The following is a 26,064-nucleotide window of genomic DNA, read 5'->3' on the forward strand; positions in this document are numbered from 1 at the left end:
TTTCTCCGTTATTTAAGGATGACATTTGTTCTCCACGCGCTCACTGCTTCTCCATGTAAGTTATGTGAGCTTGGAGAGTCGTAGTTCACACATTCTTTTCTTTGTCTGCATGTTTGGAATCCTCTTTCATGAAGCGGAATTTATCTTATTTTCTTGTACTGATGGTTGTGACAAAACTATCCCACCGTGTTGTGACTGAACGGGAGTGTCTTCTGCAGTTTGAGTGGACGGGTGTCAGTCAGGGGTGTTGCCACGTGTTGCTCCTCCAGCTGAAGCCTGTGCTCCAAATGCGTTTAAGGAAAACCTTCATCAGAAATCCACATCCATTTTGCTTTCAGCACCTTATTTAAAAATAATGGCAAGCATCAAATTTTACTTTAAATGTTCATTTTTATCTATTAATCCTTTAAGAGCAATGTTTCCCGCTTTTACTTTTTGCTTTGCTCAAATATTCTGTTCATGAATATATAATAAAGTTTAAGTAACTGAAACCCAATTGTTCTTGTTTGTCTGGCAGTGAAAGGGTGTGAGCGCGGGTGGGGGTCCTGAAGCTGACGTCAGCTCCGCCTCTTAAGCAGAACATCAAAGGATGATGACGGGTCACCATCAACAATATTCTGAATAATCTGAAAATCAGTCTTAAAGGAGAACCAGCGACTGTGGCCTTCTCCAGTGACTCCTCTCATCCTGCGTGGGCGTGCTCGTGGGGGGTTGTTTATTGGTTTATGACAGTCTTTTGGAGTTGCAGCCAGACAGACGCCTCTGTCCTCCAAGCTTCGGTTTTCTCAGCTGTATAGAGACACATATTTGCAACACATGCCTGCTCATCCGAGTCTTCCTCCCCTCTATCCACTGACTCTTCCACCTCCGCTCTGGTTCTTTGTCTTTAGGTCAGGAGATGAGCGAGAAGAAGAGCGGATGGGTCAGTTCACTGAAAGAAGAAACGCGACGGTTCTGTAAAGTCTCATTTTAATAAGAGTCCAGCATCAGCAGCACAAAGTTACAAGAGACAAACACATAGGACACGCAGGAAGGTCTGGGGGGCAGACTGGACGGGTTTGGAGCTGCTGCCCGCAGAGACGCTCTTCCTGTCACACAAATGAACATTCAGACAACAACGACACGGAAAACGGCTTCAAAGAGCGAAAGAACTCATAAAGGAGTCAGATAAAATGTCGACACACTAGAAAAAAATCCAACATTTTCAACTCATTCCGATCAGAAAGACAAACTCGCTTTATGTACAATAAATTAGAAATACTTCATATCGAGAAAGTTCTTTCTCATATTTTCCAATATTCTCTTCAGAAAGCAGAAATTCTCCCATCGGCTCCTAGAAATAAGCATCAAAACATCGCGTGCTTCGGGCATGCGCAAACTGTAAACATGTTCCTCATGGGCGAGAACGCGCAGCTGTCCTGTGAGAAACGGAAGAACCACGGTGTGAGCGCAGGTCCTGTGCGCGTGCACGGCTGACAGGGTTTGGTTTGAGCCCCCCCCCCCCCCCCCCCCCCCCCAGTCCTTCAGATCTCATATTTTACATGAACACATCATTGGCGCCGCTGGTTGATGTTTACTATAACAAAAGGGGGTTTTGAAAAAGTGCACGTGCACTTCCTGAAATGAAAGAAAGCCGCTTTGCATAGCAGGTATTACCTCGTGTATGAAAAACAGACACGCAGAATGTATAATAATAGATTTTCTGTAATGTGATGAAGATGAGGTGTTGGGTCTCTCAGAAGAAGATCTGCTGTTTTGGCCTCACAACATCTTTCGGGTTAGAATCCACGGAGGGATGCGGGGCATTAAACGCCTGTCAGATGCGTGGATGCAGTCGTATGGAGTCAGAGAGCTGCTGAAGCGCGGGCAAAACAACCATTTTAGAGCAGCATCGCAGTCTCTGCAGCGCGTGAGACGACCCACGGCCACGAAATCCCCGACATGATCGATCCTGATCGGATTCGCGCCTGCTGAGGTGGTTGATCCTCCCGCCGGTCCCTCACCTCCGCGCCTCATTACTCAAGCCGACACTCGGAGAAACAAACGGCGGCTGGCCGCTTTCTAATCAAACGGTGACAACAGAGAGTCAAACGACTGCAGTGGAGGAGAATAAAATAGGGATCACTCCCCTCCTCTGAGCAGGCCCCCCTTGCCTCCTTCTTCTATATTGATGGCCTTTGAAATTCTGGTTTCAGCACCTGCTCGCGCAATCGCTGACAAAACTGAACCAATAAATAACCAATAAAGGAAGTGCTTCAATAAGAAAAGAAAAGGAAATGCTGTTTCTTTCTCCTTTCCCTCCACTTCGCGATGCACCCAGACATCAAACAACCCGAACTGTGCGTAAATCTTCTTTTCACTCCAAGTCCGCGGGAGGAGAGAAAGTCCCTCCGTGGAGATTCTACTCCAGTCTGAGATTTCGAAAGTCCCATTCTCCAAACCTGTCAGTGAACATCACATTTGCTTGAGTTTCAAATCGCTGTTAATGGATTGATGACGGAACAGGAGAGCGCGCCTCCGGAAGTTCGTCTCCTGGCCTCTTAAGTCCACGTGGCGCACTCTGGGTGTGTGCGCGCGCTGCTCCTGCAGGTGCGGTCTGTGAACCTTAAAGCGCACTTGCTGTTCGACCCGGATGGCTGAAGCTCTCGTGACGTCACCAACAAACTGCAGTGCGTTATCTGTCTTTGTTTTTTTGTGCTTGCAAACACGCGCTTCAGGTTGATCATCTGCGTGGTATGAGCGTGCGTGTGCGTCTGGGGTGTGCTTGTGTGCGCGTGCTACACGACAGTGCCTCTACTCCTTGGACTGGTCCTTGCTCTGCTTCTTCATTTTCATCCTTCGGTTCTGAAACCAAATCTTCACTTGGCGCTCCGTCAGGTTGAGCGCACGCGCCACCTCGTGCCGCCGGTCACGCGTGAGGTACATGTTGAACAGGAACTCCTTCTCCAGCTCCAGGGTTTGGTACTTCGTGTAAGGGCATCGCTTCTTCCTGGAGGAGCGCGCGTGCAGCCAGTTGGCTGAAGGGTCATCTGTGGAAGAAACCAAAACAGTCTTTTAACCAATAATCTGAGAGTTCAGAGGATTATGGTTTAGTTTTTGCACCTCTGAAGACATTTTATCATGTCAGTGATAAGCAAAACTCACGCGCAAAACAAGTAATCTTTTAAGGACAATTCCATCTATTGCACATTCAGTTTCAGATTTAAAAAAAGACATTAAAGTTATTTTTTATTGCAACCAGAATTTGAATCATTTAGAAGTAAATAAAACCTTTTTCTCAATTCAAATGTTTGTTTTTAGATGATTTCAAGGAAAAAACCTGAAACAAAGACTTTCATTAATTACAAAGTATTTTACTTTTTAAAAACTTGGTCATTTGAGTTACCCAGATACACAAAAACACACAAAGTTTTTTATATAATCAATATAATATTGGTGGGGGAAAAAACATTCTTTTTCGTGTTTGTTTGTTTGCTCTGGCACATTCAGGTTGTCTCCCCTGTAGTCTCTGAAGCATTAGGGGGAAAAAGTCTATCCATCCCCTTTCTGTTTCAGTTGTATCCCTTCTTTGGTCACGATGCCTGTGCTGGGTACAGTTGGGCAAAGGTGGGGTACACCAGTCAGTCAGTCAGTCTGTCACATCTAAGGACACTTTTGAGTAACCAAATAATTAATGAAGCACCTATGAAAATCCATGCATGCAGAGGGGGAGAACATGCAAACTCCACAAAGGTCTCAGCCAGGATTCAAACGAGGGCCTTCTCACTGTGAGGCAGAGCGTTAACCACTGCACCACCATGCCGCCCCAGGGTAAAAGTTTTTCAGCCTTTTGGTTCTTGGAAGTTCATGTCATATTGTTTGTTTATTTCGGCTTCTACCTCCTCTTCGTCCCACTTGTTACAAACTAGCTAGTTTTGTGTTAGTCGTTGGCACTTCCTCTTTAGTCTTCATCGCTTTTGCTGTCACGGCTGAGTTTTGTTGGGTCTTAGTTTAAGTTTTGCTTTGTTCAAGTAAGACTAAATTCTTTTTACAAGTGATGCTCCCTTCAGGTTCTGCACGACTCATCTCCATAATTTGATGAAAAATCGACCCAAATGTGTTAAAAGTACAAGACTCAGGCCGAGGAGTCACAGATTTCAGGACCACAGCTTTACAGCGAGTTCAAGATTTGTGAGCAAACCAGGGCAGTCAAGGATTTTATGTGTCTATGGGGTCCAGCATCTGTGGTCACTGCCAGACTTCATTTCCCTGCTCATCCACAAAGTCAGAGTCTAAGCACATGAGCATTCATTCCATTTTCCGTCAAACTTCAGCTTTTATTGTGAAGAAGTTTTCATGTCAGTGATTACTGTGATAAAGCAAAGGGACAATAACAACGCGGACAGGAGATGTGATAATCCTGTCTCTAGATAAGTCATGTTTTGTCAGACTGAAAAATCATTGCGGCAGTTTATTTCCCTAGATTACTGAAAGCACGCACACATGCATGCATTCACACACACATGTGATGGGAAAGTGTTTTACAGGTCTAATAATGTTTTTATGATTATTTTTCCTGCTGTCACTGCTTGGCTTGTGATCGTCTTTTCTAAAGCTCTGAAGACATTAACATATCAGAACATTATGTTTCAATAAACACAGTGCAACAGTCAGGCACTTCGCTCTGTAAAATGTAATGTAATCCTTTGAATACAGCTGCAGAGCAGCTTTCTCTTTGTTTGATCTGTGCAGATTTTCAGATGATTTTTTTTACTGTAAACATCAAGGAAACCCAAACGCTGAAAATAAAAAAAAAGCTGCAGGATTTTTCCTGTTTGTCTGATTTGTCTCAGCAACACTCGGGCCAAAGCTGTCTGAGGTTTACACACTTCAGAAGATGAATGCTTGGAGAAAAAACACAGATAGAAATCACTCTTTCATTGTGGTAGCTTGGATTCAAAATGAAAAGTCACAGCTTTTAGATAAGAAGAGCCTCTTCAGTTTGGCATTTCCATTTAGAGGAAGCAGCTTTTTCTTCTTTCCTCTTGTGTTGCCTCCCTTGTTTTTCAGGCAGCCACCTCTAGCTCCTTTCCTACCACAGCTGTTTTTATGGCTGTCAGACCAATGTAATTAGCAGGGTTTTCTTTTTTGGGATATGCAGGCCTGGTTTGGTTTCCTCTTCTCTTCTTCAGAGCAGTGAGGCCTTCCACACGTGGCACAAAGGAAGAACTAACTAAAGAAGAAGCACTATTCTGATGGGAGACATTTGTTATTCAGCTCTCAGTTGCAGTGTTACTTTCGCCCTGGAGCTTTATCTATGACCCATTAAGGATTTTATTGCTTAAACAAAACAAGAAGAGGCTTTTGTACGACTGTTTTCTCATTTGTGAGTTTAGGTGTGTTGTTTTTCTGCTTAATAATTACTTTCAGTTTATTTTGCTCTCAGTGCTCAAAAGACACTAAAATTTTTCATCCAGTTTTATTTTGAGTATTCTCTTCATATTGTTTCCCTTTTGGGATCACCTGCTTTGCCTTGTCAGGCCCTCCCTGGTTCACCTGACTTTTGCCTTTACCTAAAGCCATGTCACACATTCACTAAGTACACTCTGTTCATTTTCCACGTATGACATGTCGGTCTTTCATGATTCATGGATGTCATACATCATTCAGAAGTGTTTCTTGCGTTCGTCATTGGTCGATGTGCGCAGATGTCCATCGAGGTTTCGACCAACCGGTCTTTACGCATATTCAGTTTTAAGCTTTTCGAAATTTTTGGTTGGTTGAAGATTATGCAGTTTACGCATATTTTACATAGTTTATACGCAATTATTACGTAAATCCTATCGAATTGTGCATAGTTTTTGCAAGATGCATAAAACAAATGTATGTCTAACGAACCTTTCACGCATGTACCACCGATGTGTAACTTTTATATCACGTATACGGCGCAGATGTCATGTTTAACTTCCGTAATGGACACATGAATCACTAATGAATTGCATGTAAACGGCACAATAATCACGCATTGTTCATGTTCTACGTTGCTTTACGTTTTTTTTTTTGCGTGGTTTATTCGTCCTTCTTCCGTAGTTTTAAGGTGGTTCATTGCTAATACATCTGTGAAAATTTCACATAAAGAACAACAACGTTTTCCACATATATTCACGCATGAGCAATTTTGTGCAATATGTACGTAGTGGCTGTGTGACACGGCCTTCAAACCTCTTTGTTTTTTCACTTCTAGATTAACCCCTTTATGCTGTATGTTGTTATTTTGCAACAAAACTCACAACTCAGCATCACAGTGAACTGGAAAAAAAACGGAAGAATTTTTTTTTACATCGTTTTTAATAAATTCACGCAAGAAGGGTTTAAATTCCTCCTGCTGACTGGAGGGGATCTGCCATATCAAAAGCATTTCAGGATTGTTCAATCTTTCTATTATCCCTTTTTTCTAAACCAGAGTAGTTTTTGTAATAAAGATCCGGGCCACATGAAAACACAGCACACACACCTACCGTGTGTAGACATGCAGGCTGCAATGTTGAAGCCAATTCATGGTCGATTGTGCCATCTAAATTTAAACTGGCCCTGCAACAGCCTTTGAGCAAACTCTACAGTGGGTTTTTAGATGCAACCTCATAATTCTGAAATCTTGAAAAGAAAAGAAATCTGTGGTATAAACCTGCAAAGAGTCAGATGGGTCCTTCACAGACGGAGCAGTGGTTCACCGTGGCTCCCTAAAAACGGTTCACATGCAGGCGTGGGTCTCAAGACTGAATAGGGGGGTCAGGGGGGTGATTTAAGGACAATGGCATCATCCTTTCTCTAGAACAGAGCCCTAAGGCGTCAACTTTAGCTGTTTTTTGCATTTCATCCACATCTGTACCTGAAGGTAAGGGTACAACTTCTATTGATCCAGATGGAAAGCCACACAATGTTCTATACAAACTGGATCTCTCGGAAGTCTTAGCAAATCATTATTGTTTTTGTGTCTTTTAACTAAACCAGAATCATAAATACCACAGAACAAACCCCCCTGATGGGACACCAACTAAAACTCACGTCTCAGTGTGGCTTTGTTCTTAGAACTTTAATAAAAGGTTTTGAACCCAAGATCATTAGCAGAATTGAGGAAATATGAAGACTAATAATTATACTTCCACATGTTCGCCTTAATGATGTCAAACTAAATGAAGCTGGGTTGTGGCTCTGCTTGCAGTCATCACAGAGTTGTAGAATCAGCACAACTGTTGTGGTTTCGTTCATTTTCTAGGAATGAGTCAGCTTGACAAACTCTGAAATCCTGACACAGAGTGGCTGAACCCCCCAGCTCACCTCCCACAGCCCCCGCCTGAGCTTCATAATCAGAGCAGTGATTGGTAAAATGTGTTCTAGAGCACAGGCTGAGGACATTGCATGTTTGCTTCAGTGTTTATGACTCGTGTGGATGACTGGCTGATACAAACTGTGGTTATGAGTTGCTGCCTTTGAGTCACGTCTGACATGCATCACTCATACTAACAGCCACTTTTAAGTCATCAGTGCAGAGAATGTCTGTGCACTGAGAGAGGACGATCCCATCCCAGTGAACAGAAAAAGGCCATCATCACAGTGGCATCTGCATGTTTACATCAGGCTATGATGGAACTGAGATCTGCGTTCAAGATGCGTGATGTGTGTTCAAGAACGCACTGAACGCAGGTTTTTTTTCACATTTGGTGTTCTCCTGTTCCTACCCGATGCTAGCGCATGAATCTACAGTTGGTTGGTGTCAAATGTCGAAGCGGTGCAAATCTTGCTCCAGGCTTTTCCTCTCAGCTCTATTCCAGTGAAAGACTTGGTGTCATAGAAGTCCAGCCGGGTACAAACTGTTCATTTTTCCTCCATGATGCCCACATGTCCACTACCAAATCCTAGTCCCTGATAGATCAAAGTTAAACTGGTTTCACTTTCAATACGTGTTCAATGGCCGCGTGTTTTCTATGTAGAGCTAAAAAACACGGACGAAAAAACATGTAGCCACGCAGGAACAAGAGGATTTTGAATGCGGAAACTTGAAAAGCACATTTACCCACGCTTACATTGAGTTTTTATAGGGTTAGTAGTATTGTATCACGAAAGTCGTAGTGAGAATCCGCAGGCACTCATTTATCTATATAGTCAGAGGACTGTAGCCAGACGGGCCACTTTGCTTCTTTCTTTTTGATTTCCGTCCCGCTTTGAGCTCATTTCAGATAAAAAAATTAACAGTAAGCCAAACATTTTCCACCTGACATCAAATGTGAAGTTTGCTTTGGTATGACCTGAATTTGCTTGTGCCTTCATGCCAACCTGTCAGTGTAAAATCCAACCTAACAAACAATGTTTTATGGATTTTGATACCAACTGTTCATCCTTTCTCCAAAGAAATTATTAATTCCTCAAAAAGACCTGCAAGACTGAAGTTAGTAACTCCGCTATCTTGTTGGAAAAACCTGCAGCTTGACTCAGTATTTCAATTTATTACCCAAGTTTTTATGATCATTGTCTCATTAATGGAGCTATTTATTTCCAAATTGAGAAAATAATTTATTCGTCAGGTTTGAAGCTGGGGGCGAGATACAGAGAAGTATTAATCGAGCAGCGCTTGATCTTGAGTGTGTTAAATGGGTGGGATATGGATGCATAAGGTTTGAATTTGGCTCAGGTCTAAGACATCATAGTAGTTAGTCGGTGATGTACAGGACATCCGTCATTTTCTGTTCCTGTGGATCCTTCCTTTAATTTCTCTCCACCTGGGCTTTAGATAGCAGCCGTCATCCATAAATACGTCCTTAACACCCTGTGGAATCAATTTCCTCCAAGGCGGCCGGCATGTCCAACACAGCTAGAGAGTAGAGGATCGATTGCATTTCAGAGCTAAGTATAATCTCTAGGATAAGGATATTTGCATTTGTGGTGGGGGTGGGAGGGGGCACGGTTCGTTTGAGATGCTGTAAAGAGGGTGCTTTGCATTCCCTGCATGTATAATAGCTCAGAGAACCATCCATTACCCTTGGAGCGATGGCACGATCACGGCTGTCGCCCCTAAATGACAAATAGGGGGGGCAACTTGTGAGCATACGCCGTCTTCTGTCTGCAGGTTAGGAAAGAAGAACAGATGCTAACAGAAAGACAGAAAGGGCTGTGTCTTCTCCATGCAGCGATAGCTTTGAACGTGCACGACACAGTCGTTCCCTCTGCTCCTCACCTTCCTGATGCTGGACTCTCTGCCTCTGATGGGATTTGTGTGTCCGGTTTGATGAATGCATGGAAACAGCCACCAAAGTAGCAAAAACCAATAGTACGTCTCTCCTCTTTCCCACTCTCCCTCCCTTCACAATTTCACCCTAATAGTTCCAGAAATTGACCTCTCGTATATCTCAAAGGCAGGGTTATTACATTTCCCTGCCGTATTTCATCTGCCCCCGCCCCCTACCAATACCCTTATCTCGCCAAACCCTTCCAGCCCATTTCTTCCATCCACCAACAGCAACAAGCCAATTAATGGGCTTGTTCATCCAGCATTGGAACTTAATAAACTTGGGGGTAATAAGTTTTTCACTTTACCTGCCAGCAGCACAAAGACTGAAGTGTAATCTTGTGGTTTGTTCTGGATGAGCGCCCAGCACCTCTGACACAAAGAGGAATCTGTATCTGGATGGTGGCTCTGCTCCACGTGACGTTGGGAGAGGTAAGGCTGCAGGGATGCTGACACACGGCAGACATTTTTTATGAATAGGGTGGGGGGATTCCACTTGGATCTGTCCTGCTCTTAACATACATCACCCCGGCACCGTATATTATTTCTGTTTTCCTAAAAAGTGAATGGGAGCTGTATTCAAAAGGACCGTGACCGACTTCTCTCACTGTTAAAATCCAGTAACCTTTGCTTGGTAAAATTTACAGCTTTGTGGAGGAAAACATGAGGGTTTTTGTCAGGAACTCCTCCCTGCCTGGAAACAGGCACCACAGTATTTCCTGTCAGACTTCCCCAAAATCCAGCTAGAAGTAAAACATCTGAACGCTGGGAGGAATTTCAAAACATCTTTACGGGACTTAATGTTCATGCAGTCAAGACTCACGACTCTCACAGGAATTTAGAAAAGGCGGAAAATCTCATTCTTAACTGAGTTAAAGTGTCCAGAAGGCACAATGAAGCATTTTCATTTCAAACTCTCCTAGAAAACAAAATATAAAGTTTTGTCACAGGCAGAAACAGCCATAAAGTCTTCCCAAACATAATGAGAAAATCTTTTCTCAAAGATGAGCACAAATCCAGTTTATGCAAACCGTGGAGCAGCACATGTAGAGTATTTCAGAAGATGATAATAAATGACTTCCTTAAGTGCCGTGGAAGTTTGTTCAGTCTCTTTTATAAAGTACCCTGATGTCATTGTCTCATAAAGCCGTGTAGCAGCAGCACTTTTAAAGATGCTGTGTGATTACAGACTCCACTGATGGCCAGATTAATGGGATGAATTGACTCTCTGTGCATCTGATCCTCATTGTTGTAGCTTTAGGTTTCAACCATAAGCCTTCCTCTCATCCGAGCAGATCTGATGCCTAAAACGGGGAGAAGCGAACATCAAAAAGGGAACGTAGAGGAAAACGGCTTCAGAGAGCGAGCCCCGAACACAGCGTTTGTGATTCTTTTTCCCACACTGACCCCCTGGCAGGACCCGACCGCCTGTTGATAAACTGACACTCCAGAATTATGTTTGCTGCATTCTCCGACTGCGTCTCAAATTGCTGCCATCGGTGGAGAACCAAAGGACACAATGTTCCTACAGCTCAAGGCCCGAGGTGTCCTGAGCTCCAGCAGGAGCAAAGCATCTCAACACGAGATGGAGCAGAGAGAGGTGTTGAGATCTTCTTCCATTCTGTCTCACAGCTCATTCATACAGTTTTAGTTATGAACTTTCTAGATTTATTTCTTCAGCATTGCTGCTAAAGGATGAGCTGCTATTGCAGTCATGAGGGAGGAAATCACAAACACATCACAGCCAGACGGACTTTGACTGATGGAAATAGATATTTATAATATTTTATTGCCTTTATGGTGTGTTTGTCTGGGTTTTTGTTTTCTCCTGTGGACATTATGTTTTTAATGTTAATTTTGAGTGTTGTTTTGAGTTAAGATCACATAAAAAAGCATAAAAGGGCACTGGTTTGTCTGGACTCTTACAAGATTTAATAAATGACTTCAAACTGTTCTATTGATTTCTGCTGCATTCAATCAGCAGGTCTGTAATATGTTCGCCCTAAAGCGGTTTTAGGAGAGTGAAATGAAAAGAAAAAAAAAACTTTAAAGCGCCACAGCCCTCAGCTGCGTGAGCTACAGGATTTCTGATCAGACCTGCACGGGCGTCTGTTGCATTCGGCATCTGTTTGGCACAAAATGGCCGTCTGCTGGAGATTAGAAACAGCCCGAGTTGCACTTTGGAAAGAGTTTGTTTTTGCCAGATTGAGCAGAAGGAAAAGCGGGAAGAAGCAGCAGAGTTAAAGAAAAAAAGCAGCGAGAAACTGAAGCGGTGACGCATGCGCAAATTAGGAAATTATTCTGAAAGATGTGAACACATTTTTTAGAATCACTTTTAAAATTAAAATTATTTATATACACAACCTATTTTTTAAATAAATCACTAATGTTTTGAATACGAGTGTGCTTCGAGATAATAACACCGGACTAGTTTTAAAAATATAGTGATAAAATAATAATTTTCTTTATTCAATTCCTAAAAAGTTATATCATCAATCAAGCAGGGTTGAAAAACAGAAAGCTGATTATTTATCAAGAAAGATTTTTTTAATTCAGAGCGTCTCCCATGTTTCCCAGACAGGACTCACGCGCACGCCTGCATCAGGCTGAGCTCGGATTTTTGTTTATCAACTGCTTGCAGTTTTTAGAAGCTCAGAAGGAGACTCGTGTTTAATGCTGCGAGGAAAACGCGCGCGCCCACAGGGACAAAAAAATCAAATGCCAAAATAAACTGCAGAAGAAAGCATGAGCGAGATAAAGAAGCAGCGTGCAGCACAACAGTTACATGGTTCGGGTGTCGATACAGAGACTCTGTGATCGCTTAGAGTCCCGCACTCAGGTTTGCGTGTCGAGGCAGCGCGGGGCCTGCAGGTTCACGCGGGAGGTTAATGAGTCAGGGGACCCGAGCTCCCTCGGAGAGCAGCCTCTGCTGCACCGTTCTCTCCTCCAAAAATGCCACTTCTGCGTTCGAACCCCACAGAGAATAAAGACAAACTGAAGACCGGTTCAGAACTCACGCATGCACCTTACTATGTCAGCTTTCCATCGGAACCCGCACGCGCAGCTCGGGTCTCCATGTTTCACCAGCTTTTGGTTGATAATTGTCCCGTTAAATATAAATATCGAACTCTCTGCTGGACTCTCGCCAAAGAAATCAGTCATCTGGAGACGCACATCCCACTCCGTCCTAAGTCAGTGCAACAGCAACATCCCATAATATGAAGGCATAAAATGGCCTTTTTCTGTAATGTACTTCTTCGCTTTCAGACACAGAAAAATCACCACAAACTCGCTTTAACGTGAGCTCGTGAGCGCGTGAGCCGCGGCTGCTGCGCTCAGCTCTCCTTTGTTCCTGTTTTATGGCTGCATTAAACGCGTTTACAATCTCCATCCGCGCGCTCGCGCTCCCACGCGTTTTTCCCACCTTGATAACTTACTTTGATCCGGGCCGTCTTTGTCCTCGCTGCCTTCACATCCCTCCTTACTCTCCTCGAACCCCCGGCCCGGGACGGCCGCCGGGTGGAGGCTCAGTTCGCGCGCCGCCGTGGACACGGGGTCCAGGATGTACGTGGTGGTCTCGTGCGGGTGCTGCACGCTCACTTTGAGCGGGATGTCCCCGCCTTGGTGTCCCAGCTGGGGCTCCAGCTTCACCTGCCCGGTTTGGCTCTGGCCCGAAACAGAGTCCGGGTCGCGAGGAGCGGCGTCCAGCCATGAGCGGAGATAGCGCGTGTCCGCCGCGGGAACATGCTGCGCCGGGAGGTACGGGTGGTAGACGGCGGGAAGAGCGCCGGCGCCGTGGTGCGGGCTGAACGGGCTCCACGACGGTGAGAAGACCGGGGGTTTGGGCTGGAAGCTGCAGGACGGGTACGAGTCAGAATGAGGATGCTCCGCATGTGCAGCGGCCACGGGCTGCCTGACGCCCGCGGCCACTGAAGAGTTTGGAGAGGAGTACTGGACGGCGGAGAAGCGGGCCGGACCGGAGAGTTCATCACTGTCGTGACTGATGATGGAGTCCACGTAATAGTTGCTGAGGGTCCCAGAAATGGACATTCTCGGACATTATCCGCGTGCAGCCGCGAGTTTGTTAAAGCAGAAGAAGAGGGACATTATGAGATTTACGTCACTCTTTTCTTCTTTTCTTCTGCTTTGCTGCCTTCCCCCCTCTCTGACTCTCGCTCTCTCACTCTCTCACTCTCTAACGCTCTCACCCCCCTCGTCACCCCCCTCCTCCCCAAAGACTCTGTGACCACAAACAAAATGTTCCAGTTTGCAGCCGCGCGGATTTGTCCATTTCACGCAAACTCATTCACGTTGCCTTTGAGTCTGACCCCACCCCCATCCCCTGCACCCACGTGTGTGTGAACCTGAATGTTGAGGAGGTTCTTGTTTACCTGAATAAAGCCCTAAGAAGTTCTTCAGACTACAGTCCACCTGCAACAAACGCGGGAAACGCTCATGGCCGCAGAGCGGTTCTGCTGCTTCTGATCTGCAGCTCCAACAGTCTATCTGCAGAGTGCGCGCGGTGACTCCTGAAGTGCTTGCTCATGTTTTACTTTTCTTTTTTGGGAAGTTTCTCAGCCGCTTACTTTAACAGGCGGATTAACAATCATCTTCTGTTAACGAGCGCCATTAACTTAACGCGGCTCCCGCGCGCCCTCAGCCCCTTTCTTCGACTTCATCCACTTTTTGGGGGTCCATTTAATACCACAATAAAATCCCACACAGGGGCGGCTGCTTGAGTTTTATAGGCCTTATATATGACTCATGGTGGTGCGGACGGAGCAGCGGCTGCCTCTCTTTCCGGCCGCTGGAGGAACGCAGGATCAGCGCTCTGCTCCTCCGCGCTGGATCCCGATCAAACTATAGGTTTACACTCTTAATGTGGACCCGAAAAGCATCATGTACCGGAGGCGCCCGGAGTCTGACGTCACCGCGGCTGTAAGTCTCTCTGTTTGTTTGTAATTATGACAGACATGCGCTTTTGGACTCTTTGGAGGCCATAAATCCGGTCTGCACGTTGCATATGCAGCTACAGTTATTTACGACGTGTAAATATGAACTAGATTGCTCATGGGGGCTAACGGTGTTATTTACGAGGATCAGGGAAAGATGAAGCGAAGCTTTCAGATCTGCTGGTAAAAAAAAAACTGGATTCAGGGATGAAAAAGAGAAAGAAAGGCATTCAGATGGCATTCAGTCAAGAGGCAGCAGCGAACCAAGATCCAAACTGACGGTTCTTTCAGGACCAGGACCATGGAGCCAAAGCACGAGACACTTTCTTTCAGAAAAAAAGAAAAAAAAACCCGCTTTCAAATCAAAAACAAACTCACAAATAGCAATCCAATGTCCTCAGTGCATTAAAAAAACAAATATTATATATTATATCATATATTATACCCTAGAATAGAATAGAATAGAATAGAATAGAATAGAATAGAATAGAATAGAATAGAATAGAATAGAATAGAATCGCGGGCGTGCATATTGTTCTTTGGGACTTGCCCGATGCCTCGGATGTTTCCCAGTCGCTCCTCAGACCGCAAAGCTCGGGGAATTTTAATTTTTCGGGGCCTCCGCCCTGCTGGGTTCGCTGCTAACCAGAGAGCGCGTTAATTAGGAACGTTTGGAAATGCTTTTGCAAACCACTTTTATTTTCCAATCTTCGCCTCAGAGGATTCCAAAGAAGATCTGGCCTGAAAAAGACTGGAGACGTGCTTTAGCAATGCGGTGTAGATAAAAAAAGCCATGGACATTTCAACTGCAAAACACCTTTATTTGTTACATGGATCTATTCCCTGTCTTTGGTTTGTTGTTGTTTTTTTATTTGTATGCAGAAGTTCTGCTCTTTTTGTCCAAAGGATATTATTGGGAAAGGAATGAAGCAAAAACACAGCTCCTCGGGTTTTCCCGTTGCCGTGACAAGAACCTTTCACATCTGTTTACTTCTGGAGAGATTCACAAAGAAATACTGTATTTTTTTGTTGCTTGCTTGCTTCATCTCAATAGGAGCGCATTACCATTTCTGCTTTTTTCTGTGATCTTGAAAATAAAACATTTGTCAGAATATATATATACAATGTATATATATATATATATATATATATATATATATATATATATCATTCATTTGTTACAGTGTTGTTTTAGTTGAATTCCGTTTAATTTCATTTAGTTTGAACTGTCATAAAAGATCCAGAGGAGGCTAGAGCCGAGGCCGCATGGCTGCTGAGGCTGAAGGCTGCTGCTCCTTCTTCTCCTGCAGCAGCATCATTTTGATGTCAGGCGAAAGGCGCAGCTCTCCCTTTCTGTGGAATGTTTTCCATCCAGCCTGCAAGGTGGCAGCTAAGCTAAAAAAAAGAAAAGAAAAAAAAAAACCTTCATTGCAAAGCTTTTATAAGAAAAGATGAAAATCTGAAAAATGCTGCTCAGATCAGACAAACTGAACGTTTGCACTAGTTACTGTGTTTGTTAAATCGTTTTGCGCCTGAAATATTCGAATGTTTTCCTTCAAAACTGTTCAAAAAAGGATAAAACAAGCCTGTGAATCTTTTCCTAACCAGTAGTGTGCCAGATGATGCGCGTTGCGTCTTTCCTCGGAGTTTGTGTGTTTGTGCGCTGGAACCGTTGCGTCAGAACTGATTCATTTGCGGGTTTCTGTTTTAGCATCATCTGCTCCCAACCCCGCTTTTGTCCCCATTCAGCAGCAACAGGAGCTCTAATAAAAATACAGTGACCATAAGTCACGTGAAAATAAAAAATAAAAAGCCGCCTGGTCGCTCATTTGAGGCGCGTTTTGGAAAGCAGGCCTTGCAGATGACGGGCTTTTTTGTTTTGTTTTTGTTTTTATATTCAAACCCTCTTCGTCCATCGGACAGATGCAGTTCTGAAAATATTTCATTGCCAAAACACGACATACAGGTTCTAAGAAAAACTGATGCCGTAAAATAGTTTAGGAAAAAACTGAAATCTTTAATGGCTGGCATAAACATATTTACATGTCTGCAGGCGCGAAAATCCTATGTAATAAAATTCGAAGGAATTAAAACAGATGAATGACTGTTTGTTTGGTTATAAATATTTAGGAACAAAACCAAATTCAATGTAAACTGATGAGCAAAAGGCTGAAGCTTCTCTAAACTCCTCCGACATCGAATTCAACTGTTTTTCAGAACACAAACCAAACTCACGCATTTAGAATGTAACTACAGTTAATTCACTGTGCAAAAGCTAAACTAAACATTAAACAAAGTCAGAAAAAGGACGAAAGTTTTTCTCAAATAAAACAAACGCAAATTAAATAAAGAAACCAGAAATGGCGCTTGATTTCTGGTTTCTTTATTTACTTTACGTTTGTTTTATTTTTTATATGAAGTTCAGAAAAAAAACATTTCAATGTGAAGAAATTGTATACAATTTTCTATAAATACTCGTACCCACACACAATTCTGAGCAAAGAAAATGCCTTTAAAAAAATCCACTCACTCTGATCAGAGATGCGCTCCCGAGTCCAAAACGCGCGAGCGCATGCAGCTGCAAACATCTGCTGATAAACATATTCAGCTTTTTTCCCTTGAACTCAATTTTCCATCACATATTTTAGAGGTTTGTTTTTATTATAATATGAAGAGATCACTCAAAAAGATGTTTGGAGCAAAACAACCATTTAATAGTGTTCGGGGAAAAATGCAGTTTTTAAGGAACTTATGTCCCGCCAATATAAACTCATTTATTGAGCAAAATATTTAAATATCACAAAAAAGTAACATTCCAAACTAGGCCTATGTTTTAAAATTACAATTTTATTTTGAAATACAGTAACAGATCTGTTTATTTGTTCATTTGTTCTCACTCATAATGAGTCGAACAGCGCCCCCTAACAGTCTGGGACCTTCCTGTGGAACTTGCATGTTGTCACTTTACCAATCAAAAGGCTCAGAGAGAACGCTGAGGCTCATGGGAAATCCACAGCAGCATGCAGAGAGGCCTCCTGTTTATTCCCGGTTTCAACATGTTCTCTTCTGAAAACGGTCCTGGAAAACCAGCATTTTTGCAGAAAAGTGACATTTTCTTTCTATCAAAGCAGAATTTTCGCTTCTATTTATTTGCTGACATTTGTGGAAGTTTTGGCCGCAGATTTGCCAAAGATTTGGCGTCTTTGGCACAGCTGTTTAGCACAATCCAACTTAGTTTGTTTTTTTCAGACAAGATGTAGTGATGATGTTGCGTGTCCCAATAGCAGGAAAGGTTATTTTTGTAACAAAAACAAAAATGTTGAAACAAATAATTACTAACTAATGATGCAGGCCCAGTAAAAAAATTAACATTTTTATTTTATCTCACCATTTTTTTGTTTGAGAAGATAAAATGAAAATGTTCCTTACTCGTTTATAAGAAAAAATTTGTTCTATTTGAAAATATAACAACATTGTAAATAAGAGTATTTACAGATAAGAGCTGTTATTTCAGGCAGTTTAAATGAAAATGAAGTGAAACATGTCAAATAAATTAGAAATGAAACGTAAAACAGTTCGTAAAAAATTCTAATTATTATGCTGATTGATATGTTATGGATACATATTTGTTTTAATGTATACAATAAAAACAACTGCAATGCACTTTATTTAAAATCGAAATGATTTGTGTTTAAGTCAGCATTTCAATGATATAAATCTCTTGAAAAGTAAAAATATATTTCCTGTTCTATATTTTTCCTCTCCTGCTTGCAAGCTCAGCTTCCGGATGGAAAACAAGAAAAAAACTTGGGAAAAAAAAGAACAACTTCCACCAAACAGTTGGAACAGGACTCCTGCTCCTTTAGCCCCTCCTGCATCCAAACTATCATCCATGCAGAAACAGTCCGTTTGCTCGTCTGTTTTTCTTCCTCCCCTTAACACTGGCAATGAGAAGTTCATATTTTTTATACAAACAATTACTATTTCAAGCACTTACTGAAGTGACAGAATAATAATAAATTACATAGTGACATGATAAATAAAAAAACATAAGATTCAACATGTCCAAAAGTGTCACCATAGAAAAAGCTCTTCAAATGGTGAAATGAAAGCAGACGCAAATTCAGCTAAAACTGCTAAAAGTAACTCGAGTTTAGTTCAAGATCGTTTATATTAATGGAGGAGCTTGAAGGGATTCCACACAGATCTGTCAGTTTTAGGTCTTACTGAAGACAGTCTGAGCAGATGTGATGTGGCCGCAGCAGCAGCTCCTGAGGATGTAGACAGTAGAAGACGACGTCTCATACTCTTTTCTCTGCATGTGTGCTGACCTTTAATGTCTTTGAAGGTCATTCTGGACTCTTTGGTTTGCCTGTCTCCAGTTTGTCTGCAGTTTTCCTTTTTTGCGCCCTTGTTCAGGGAGGTTGTCGACAGCGAGGATCTCAGCGCTCTGCAGCTGTCGACACAGAAACCTCAAGCGCCTCACAGACTTTACCTTCAACTTGTGATTTTCTGTTAAATCTCCTCAGAAGCTCTGCTTCTCTTCCTGAAGTCCATCCCTGCAGGACACACCGTGACACCAAAAAACACAGAAACTCTTACTACCATTACACTAATCAGCTGTGATGCTGATCAGAGGACACACCTGATCTACACATCTGCCTGCAGGTCACTTTGTTTCTAATTATTTCCGGAGGTGCAATCAAAGGAGCCTAAACTTTTTTTAGCTTGTTTTTACAAACGATTTAAGAAAGAAGAAAAGGTTCTACAATGGGATGGTCAGACAAGGGGATGAGTCTGAAACTGCAAGCTGATTGGGGGATATTGCATGTAGTTAAGTTATTACATGATTTCAAATATTGGTCTATCTTTTCTTCTGCTTTGGCACAGTATTTGTTCTTTGGACCAAAATAAATCAGTAAATCTTTTTTAATCACCAGTTTCAAATGAAGCATTTTTAAACTTGCATGGTGATTGGCAGGAGGGTGGACACAACAGAACTAACACTTTACTCCGTCCCATCCGACAACAATTTAGGTCGGGGTTGGTGTCGGCGTTAAGAACGACACAATCGATCGGAGCAAACCCTCGACAACATTCATTTACTTCTCTTGAAATCAAAGAACCACTTATTTCCATCGATCCAGCATTTTTTAAATGAAAACTTTCTTCTTCATGAAACACAACACCATGTTGTGTCGTCTGCAAAAATGGTAGATTTGAAAATTTCTTGATTAAATGCCTTCAGCCCAATCACTGATTGCCGCAAAACCCAGCAGACAACTTCTGGTGCTTCTTGACTTCTTGGTGGCTGCTGTGGAGGAGGAAGCAGCAAAGATGAAGAGATGAAGGCACTGAGGTGGAGGACTGAGATGTCAGATTGAGATGGTGTGGAGATGTTCAGATGGAGGGGCAGAAAATACTTTTAGAGACAGAGACTCTGATGCAGAGACAGGAGGCAGAGCTGGAGGCAGCAGAGGGTTTAGACACGTTGAGAGGAGGAACAGCGATGATGCTGAGGTTGAAGATCCCACGAATGAGGTCTCGAGGAAGACCAAAGACGAGGTTCATGGATGCAGAAGAGGAGGACATGAGGGTGGATGGTGTGAATGAGGAGGATAGGATGGGGTTAGATAGAGGCAGAAATGGCGCCCCCTAAAGGGAGTAAACAATAAATAAAGAAGGGAAAAGAAGAATGGGATGTCATCGATGTTGGCCATTATCCATCCCTTTGAGACTTTGTCTTTTAAACTGGAAATATGGCACAAATAAATGTCATGATTAGAAATGGCTCAATTTTAAAGTAACACAATCTTTCCACTGATATGAAAATTGATGCTATGCACATGGCAGAGTGTTGATTTTAATAACATTCTTGATAAAAAAAAAAAACAATAAAAAAACGTCATAAACTGGGATCATATTCAACAGTTCATATACTCAGGCGAATTACTTCATTGAAACAAGCTTAATGAAAAAAAAACTTGTATTTCTTCTGGAATGCAGCTGCATATCCGCTGTGGAAATTTCTGAGGCTGCATCTTCTCTGTGACACCTTTGTGATGTGGGAGGGGGCATCCTGATGCCCCGGCAATAGCTTCAAATTTACATATGGGACAAATAAACGGAGAACTAAAAAAAAAATCCAGATGTTCTGAAATCAAGAAAAATACAGTTAAATCCAGAGAAATATGAAAAAAGGAAAACAACGGCCAAAACTGTGAAGTCTGGCAAAGAAAAGTGTAAAAACCAAAAGAAAATGGCACTTTTTTAACATATCAACAGCAGATTGTTAAGCTATTTGCTGAAATCATGTCCTGGTGTTTAAGTGCTGAAAATCTCAATTTAGCCTGGCAGCCCAGTTGCAGATGAGCTCTGGTCACCTTGTCTGTGAATAATGTTTATCAAATGCTTTGAAATGATTTGCTGAAGAGATGCAAACTCATTGCACTCTGTTTGAAATAAGAAGTCCAGTTTTCTAAACTCAAAGCCTCCATCAGAGGCGTTTCCATTCTTTCAATGGGGATTGTGTGAAACAGCTGCAGAGTTCAGTGTTTTATCTTCATGAAGAAGCAGATGAACACAATTGGATGTTAAACTGGTATCAAACCCACAGTCTGATTCAAACTGAGCGGCGAGAGGCTATTTATTTAAGTGAAACTAATTGATAAAAAAACAGAGAAAACACCAAAGATTTCAGGGTTTAAGTCTCAAAGTCCTTGTTTTTCCCTTTTTGTTATGTTTTTTGTAGCTTTAACTATCTCTCTCAAGTAACTGTTGAGACTGTAAAGGCACATTTTTGAACACGAGTAAAGTGTTCACACTGTACAAGCAGGGAGGGGCTTCTTCTTCTTTTTCTACTGTTTACTAGAGATGCATGTCTGCCACCTACAGTTGGAAGAGGCCGAGTGTGAAATGTCGAAGCGGTGCTAATCTGGTGATTCTTGCTCCAGCCTTTTCCTTTCACAGCTCTATTCCGATCGTCTGGCACTTCCGTGAATAAAAAGGATGCCATCAATACGTCACTACCAGATCCAAGTCCTTGATTGGTCAAAGTTCAATCGGTTCAATCGTTTAACTTTAAGCTAATTCAACCTGGCATTCAATGGCAGCGCGTTAGGAAAGCATGACGACCAAAGTTCCAACAGTTTCTGAAAAGTTCGCACTTTTTTGGTGGAGCAACGGAAATCGGCATAAAATGTCAAAAATGAGACAGGACAACTGTTGGCTCTATTTGTTAGCTAAATGTTACACTAGTGCACTAAATGTTTGTAGTCGTGCCTGAGAGTTTAAAGATTTCTGGAGCAAGTGGCTGAATGCAGAGGTCTAACTAACCAGAGGAGGTCAAATCCTTCCAGTTTGGTTCAGTTTGACAGAATAACTTTGACTCAATCCAAAGAAAACTGTTTGGGAAATCCCACAAGTCTGAACAAAGCCAGATCCCCGGTCAGCTGTTATTTATCAGTAAATACAAGTGTTCAAGTTGGAATCTGTGTGGAAATGGTTTAGTTGACTGGATGGATGAGTGAGAAATTCAAAAGGAAAACCACATCCTAGCTTTGGTGCCACATGCTTTTTAAGGGGCATACAACAAATACAACAAATGGTAGGTCAACAAAGGTAGACTAACTTTCCTGGAGACAGAGTTCTTTCCTGTGGAATGTCTTTTGTTGGTCACCAGTAGGTAATAAGGGGCAATTTGGCTGCCATAAAACCTCTAAGCAGTATTACGCAGCATTTGTACAACCACTTCCTCCACTTCCTCCGAGCAAGTATAAACTGACTGATCAATAATAGCCCTGTGGTAAAAAGCAGAGCTGTGGAGGACGGAGAGGAAAAAGGACCAATTCATGCAGACAAACAGAGAGGCTTGAAGGAGATAAAGCTGGAGACAATGTGGCGCTGCAGAAATGCTGCTGCCTGAATATGGTGCCAGCAAACCTGCTGCACAGCAGCTTCAACCATCCCTACTTTATCAACACTATCTCACATTTCCTCGACTCTCTTTTTTTTTTCTTCCAGTTTGTTTCAGGCACAGTACATACCTGTCAGATTCTGCCACCTAAGCTCGATTGTCCTGCTGTGTCCCAGGCAGCTTTCCTCTTTTTTCTGCTGTTTCTCCTCTTCCCAAACAAATGGACAGCAGCTGGCTGCAGCAGAGGAAGTTCAGCCATGTGTTTCTGATCGCACCAGTGCTCTGAAGCTCTGTGGGTCACTTCTACCTCAGAATACAGGCAGTGTCATTTGCAAGCTCTGATAAAAAAAAAAAAAAAAAAAAAAACAAGAGCAGAACCGAGTAAAGGCCTCAAAACCACAGAACCTGGGATGTGGAAAGTCTGGGGCGGACATTTACACATTCGTGTAAACCAGGGGTTCTCAAAGTGCGGCCCGGGGGCCAATGGTGGCCTGCTGGGAGATTTTTTCTGACCCTCAATAAATCCCAATTGATGGTTATTAAACCAGCTGTAGATTGCTTGGAAAAATATTGTTTCATGGTTTCTGGCGACATCTACAGGATAAAAGGGTAATTAAACTTGGGTGTTAACGGTACAGTGTGTTAATGTCCCCACGAGAGGGCAGACAACATTTTCTGTGTCACTGCCTCTGCGAACGGAAGGACAGTGACGCAGTAGAAATTGAATCAGAGGGGGATTCGGAGAGAACCAGAGCAGGTTCCTTTGAGGAAAAAACATTGTGTTGTTGAGGAGAAAAGGCGATTTCAAGCTAAGTGGAGAGATGTTTACTTTGATGTACCTCATTGGCTGGATAAAGTCATGTGACTTATTTGCAAGCAGGTAAATGCAATTCTCAAAGAATTCAATATAAATCATTACTATGTTACAAATCATAAAAACTATCATAAATTTACAGGCAAGGAGCACAACAATAAGCTCCAACAAAGACAACGAGGCTGTGCTGCACAGCTGATGCTCACAAAAATGGCTAAATCCAGTGAAGCAAAATTTTTTATTTTTTTTTTAATTATTACATACTTTGGGTTAGAGGCAAAAAAAGTATAGAAAAATTTTATTTGCAAAAATTCTTTGCATCAAACTGAAAATGTTTTTTCTTGTGTTTTTACTGAAACAACACTGAAACAAATGCCAAAATTAAACTAAAACGTAGGTCCGTCTTCAGAATCTGCTAAATCTCTTTCAGTGTCCCAGAGTTGCTGGAGCCTATCCCTGCAACTGTTGGGCAAAGGCAGGTTACATCCTGCACAGGTCACCAGTCTGTTGCAGGGTCACACAGGTTCCATTTAAAGAATGAACCTATAAAGCATGTTTTTGGACTGCGGGTTGAAGCCAGTGAAAAATCACACATGCATGAGGAGAAATGCAAAGTGGACACAGTAAAAAAAAAAAAACAGACAGGAAGAAACTGGGCTTTCCAATTGTGAGGTGAGAGTGCCAACCACTGATCCCCTGTGCTCACTCAACAAAAACTTTGTTTTTCAAGTGGCAGTCTTTTAGCCAGACGCTCTTAGGGATTAATACTGAAAAATCAACAAATAAAATATCCTCAGATCAACACGAGGCAAACATCTTCTCTTCAGGACTTCAACAAACTGCATTCAGGGCAAATATTCTTTAAGCAAGCAGATCTTTGTAGCTCTTTATTTTTTGTTTTATCTCAGTGAAGGAGGCAAGAACAAGAAGCTCAACACCCCCATACGATCTGTACAATTCCACCATGTCTTGCTGGAACCGTCTTATTGATGTTCTAAATAGATCTTAGAGAAATTCTAGGCAGAGACACACCATCTGAGAAAATTTCAAGTGGCTAACAATCTTTCTGCTTATAGCCAGAACGTCTCTCACACTTTGCTGAGTCAGCATCGGCATTGTTCACAATTGTCCACATTCCTTTCATCTGGCTTCCTGCTATCCCCTTCGCCACATTTTGAGCGCCACGCTGATGATAACATATATTTTAAACTCACTCAATGTGCCGGGTGTTTCACAGGTGAGTGCGTTGGACGTAGCTGCAGATGTGTTCCACCCCCTTACTTAATCTGTGTGGATCAAACCAGATTCCTGATCTCCCTGTTATTTCTGTAGCTATGAGCTCATGGGTGTGACTTTCTGTGACCTCATGCATTTCAGTAAATACTCCTAAAACTGTCAGGGCTGGAATACAGGATTCAATATTCACATTTGTTAAATGATGAACTCACAGCCAGATCCATCTCGATGAGAACTGCTGGCTTACTCCAGACAAGGTACAGTCGTTCCAGATGAAGACGAGCTGGCTCAGTCATTGTTATCTCCAATAAGAACTTCTGCATTTGTTCTTAACTACACGGACATGTTGAAGTTGTCGGAAGAATTTCAAGAGAGTGAAAGTAAAATATCCAAATATGTAACATGAAGATAATAAAAATATCATTTCATAGCATTGAAATTGTTCCATTCCATCTGGAGAATTTCCCCCGTCCGTTTAAACTGGCTCTCAAATTTTGATCATAACTGTACTGTGTGACTAAGCTTTGATAAGCTGGGTCGTGTGCACGAACTGAGCTTCATGTTTGATAAAAAGGTGGAGGAGTTGCTCTTTTTAGCCAGCAGACTAACACTGTGGTTTTCTTCAGCAGATGATGTCCCTGCAGTCCAGCCGAGTCCTGCTTCTGCATGTGCCAGTCCTCCTCCTCCTCCGGGACTCCTGCGGGGCTGCACTCCTGATTCTCGCTAGTCGGCGCTGTTGCATCATGCAGTCTTTGAAGCGTGGCTCGGAGCCATCTCCAAGCGCGCTCACTTGCCTTTACGTGCACGTGCACCCCGCAATGAGCGCACGCCCTGACCCCGAAAAAGAGGCGCAGCAGACACAGTTTTGCTGCCATTATGCAGTGTGGGGTAAATTACTTCTAAAGAGTAATAGAATACTTTACTTACTGTATCAAATTAACAATTAAACTACTTTACTCAGTACCTATTTGAAAGAGTCATTAACTTACTTTTCTTTCTCTCATCTACAAATTCTCGAGGGAAAAACAGTTAACACAAACTTTATTTTTAAAGTAATGACCTCGTGCAAAGTTTGAACCTGGTTCAAGACATAATCTGGTTTTATTAGAATTCAGACAACAGTGTGAACAATGATACAAAAATAAGTTACAACACGCGTGGTCAAAGTGAGATGAACCTTACGCCTGGATCCATATCTATCAAAGCTGAAATGAAGCCACTCTCTTGAAAGCACAAAGAACTGTTTTATGCCTCGTGTTCATTTTCTCTGACTTTGGTTTTTCAGTACAGTAAGTTGAACCTGTTTCTCTCTCTACACCTGCCTGTTGTGCACTGCTGCGAGTCCACCGATACCCCACCCCCCTTTGTGGAGCGCGTTAAGCAGAGACGCAGTCACCTGCAGCTGAGGGAGAAAAAAGGTAAGAAAGGGTGAAATATCATAGAAAAGAAAGGCTCCCGGGGGGAGTCGACTCACGTGTTTCACACCAAAGAGACAACTTTACAGTTGTTTGACTCTCAACTGACGCATCAGCACTCTGGGTGGGTCTCTGCTCGCCCGCTGCTCGCCCGCTGCTCGCCCGCTGCTCGCCCGCTGCTCGTCCGCTGCTCGCTCGCTGCTCCTTGGGGATGAGAAGACTCCTTGCAGCATCTCTTTTCTGCTCATCTTTGAGCCAGTTTGGAAAGCGATGTGACTGCAGCACTGAGGGCGTGTCGGTGCTTTGACCCATCCCCAAACCCTGCGCATACATGCATGCGCATACGTGCCAGTAACTGTTTTTTTTTTAAATTAACCTCCGTTTTGTTTCATTTAACCAAAAGAAAATGTCAAAATCTACAAAAGCAAAGTAGCAACGGCTTCTATAGTGCAATAATTGTAATTAATTAA

At 42.7% G+C, this 26,064-nt stretch overlaps 1 protein-coding gene and 1 long non-coding RNA gene across 3 annotated transcripts; one reads left to right on the forward strand and one right to left on the reverse strand.

Moving 5' to 3' along the window:
* Nucleotides 1-952: 952 nt before the first annotated feature.
* On the reverse strand, nucleotides 953-13,683 carry hoxb9a (homeobox B9a). Its single transcript, XM_004071881.5, has 2 exons — nucleotides 12,700-13,683; nucleotides 953-3,029 (listed from the first exon to the last, which is right to left on the reverse strand). Exons 1-2 carry the CDS (start codon nucleotides 13,310-13,312, stop codon nucleotides 2,794-2,796), a joined length of 849 nt encoding a protein of 282 aa, XP_004071929.1. The 5' UTR covers nucleotides 13,313-13,683; the 3' UTR covers nucleotides 953-2,793.
* A 189-nt stretch (nucleotides 13,684-13,872) lies between these two features.
* Nucleotides 13,873-25,142, forward strand: LOC105354655 (uncharacterized). Of its 2 annotated transcripts, none has more exons than XR_002290757.1 (2): nucleotides 13,873-14,200; nucleotides 24,806-25,142. It is a non-coding gene; the product is annotated as an uncharacterized LOC105354655 (long non-coding RNA). The 2 variants fall into 2 exon arrangements; XR_002290756.3 differs by having other exon boundaries at nucleotides 13,901-14,200; nucleotides 24,809-25,142.
* The last annotated feature ends 922 nt before the right edge of the window (nucleotides 25,143-26,064 follow it).

Source organism: Oryzias latipes, chromosome 8 (genome assembly GCF_053564925.1).
Source record: "Oryzias latipes strain Hd-rR chromosome 8, Olatipes_Hd-rR_3.1".
NCBI classification, from domain to species: Eukaryota; Metazoa; Chordata; class Actinopteri; order Beloniformes; family Adrianichthyidae; genus Oryzias; species Oryzias latipes.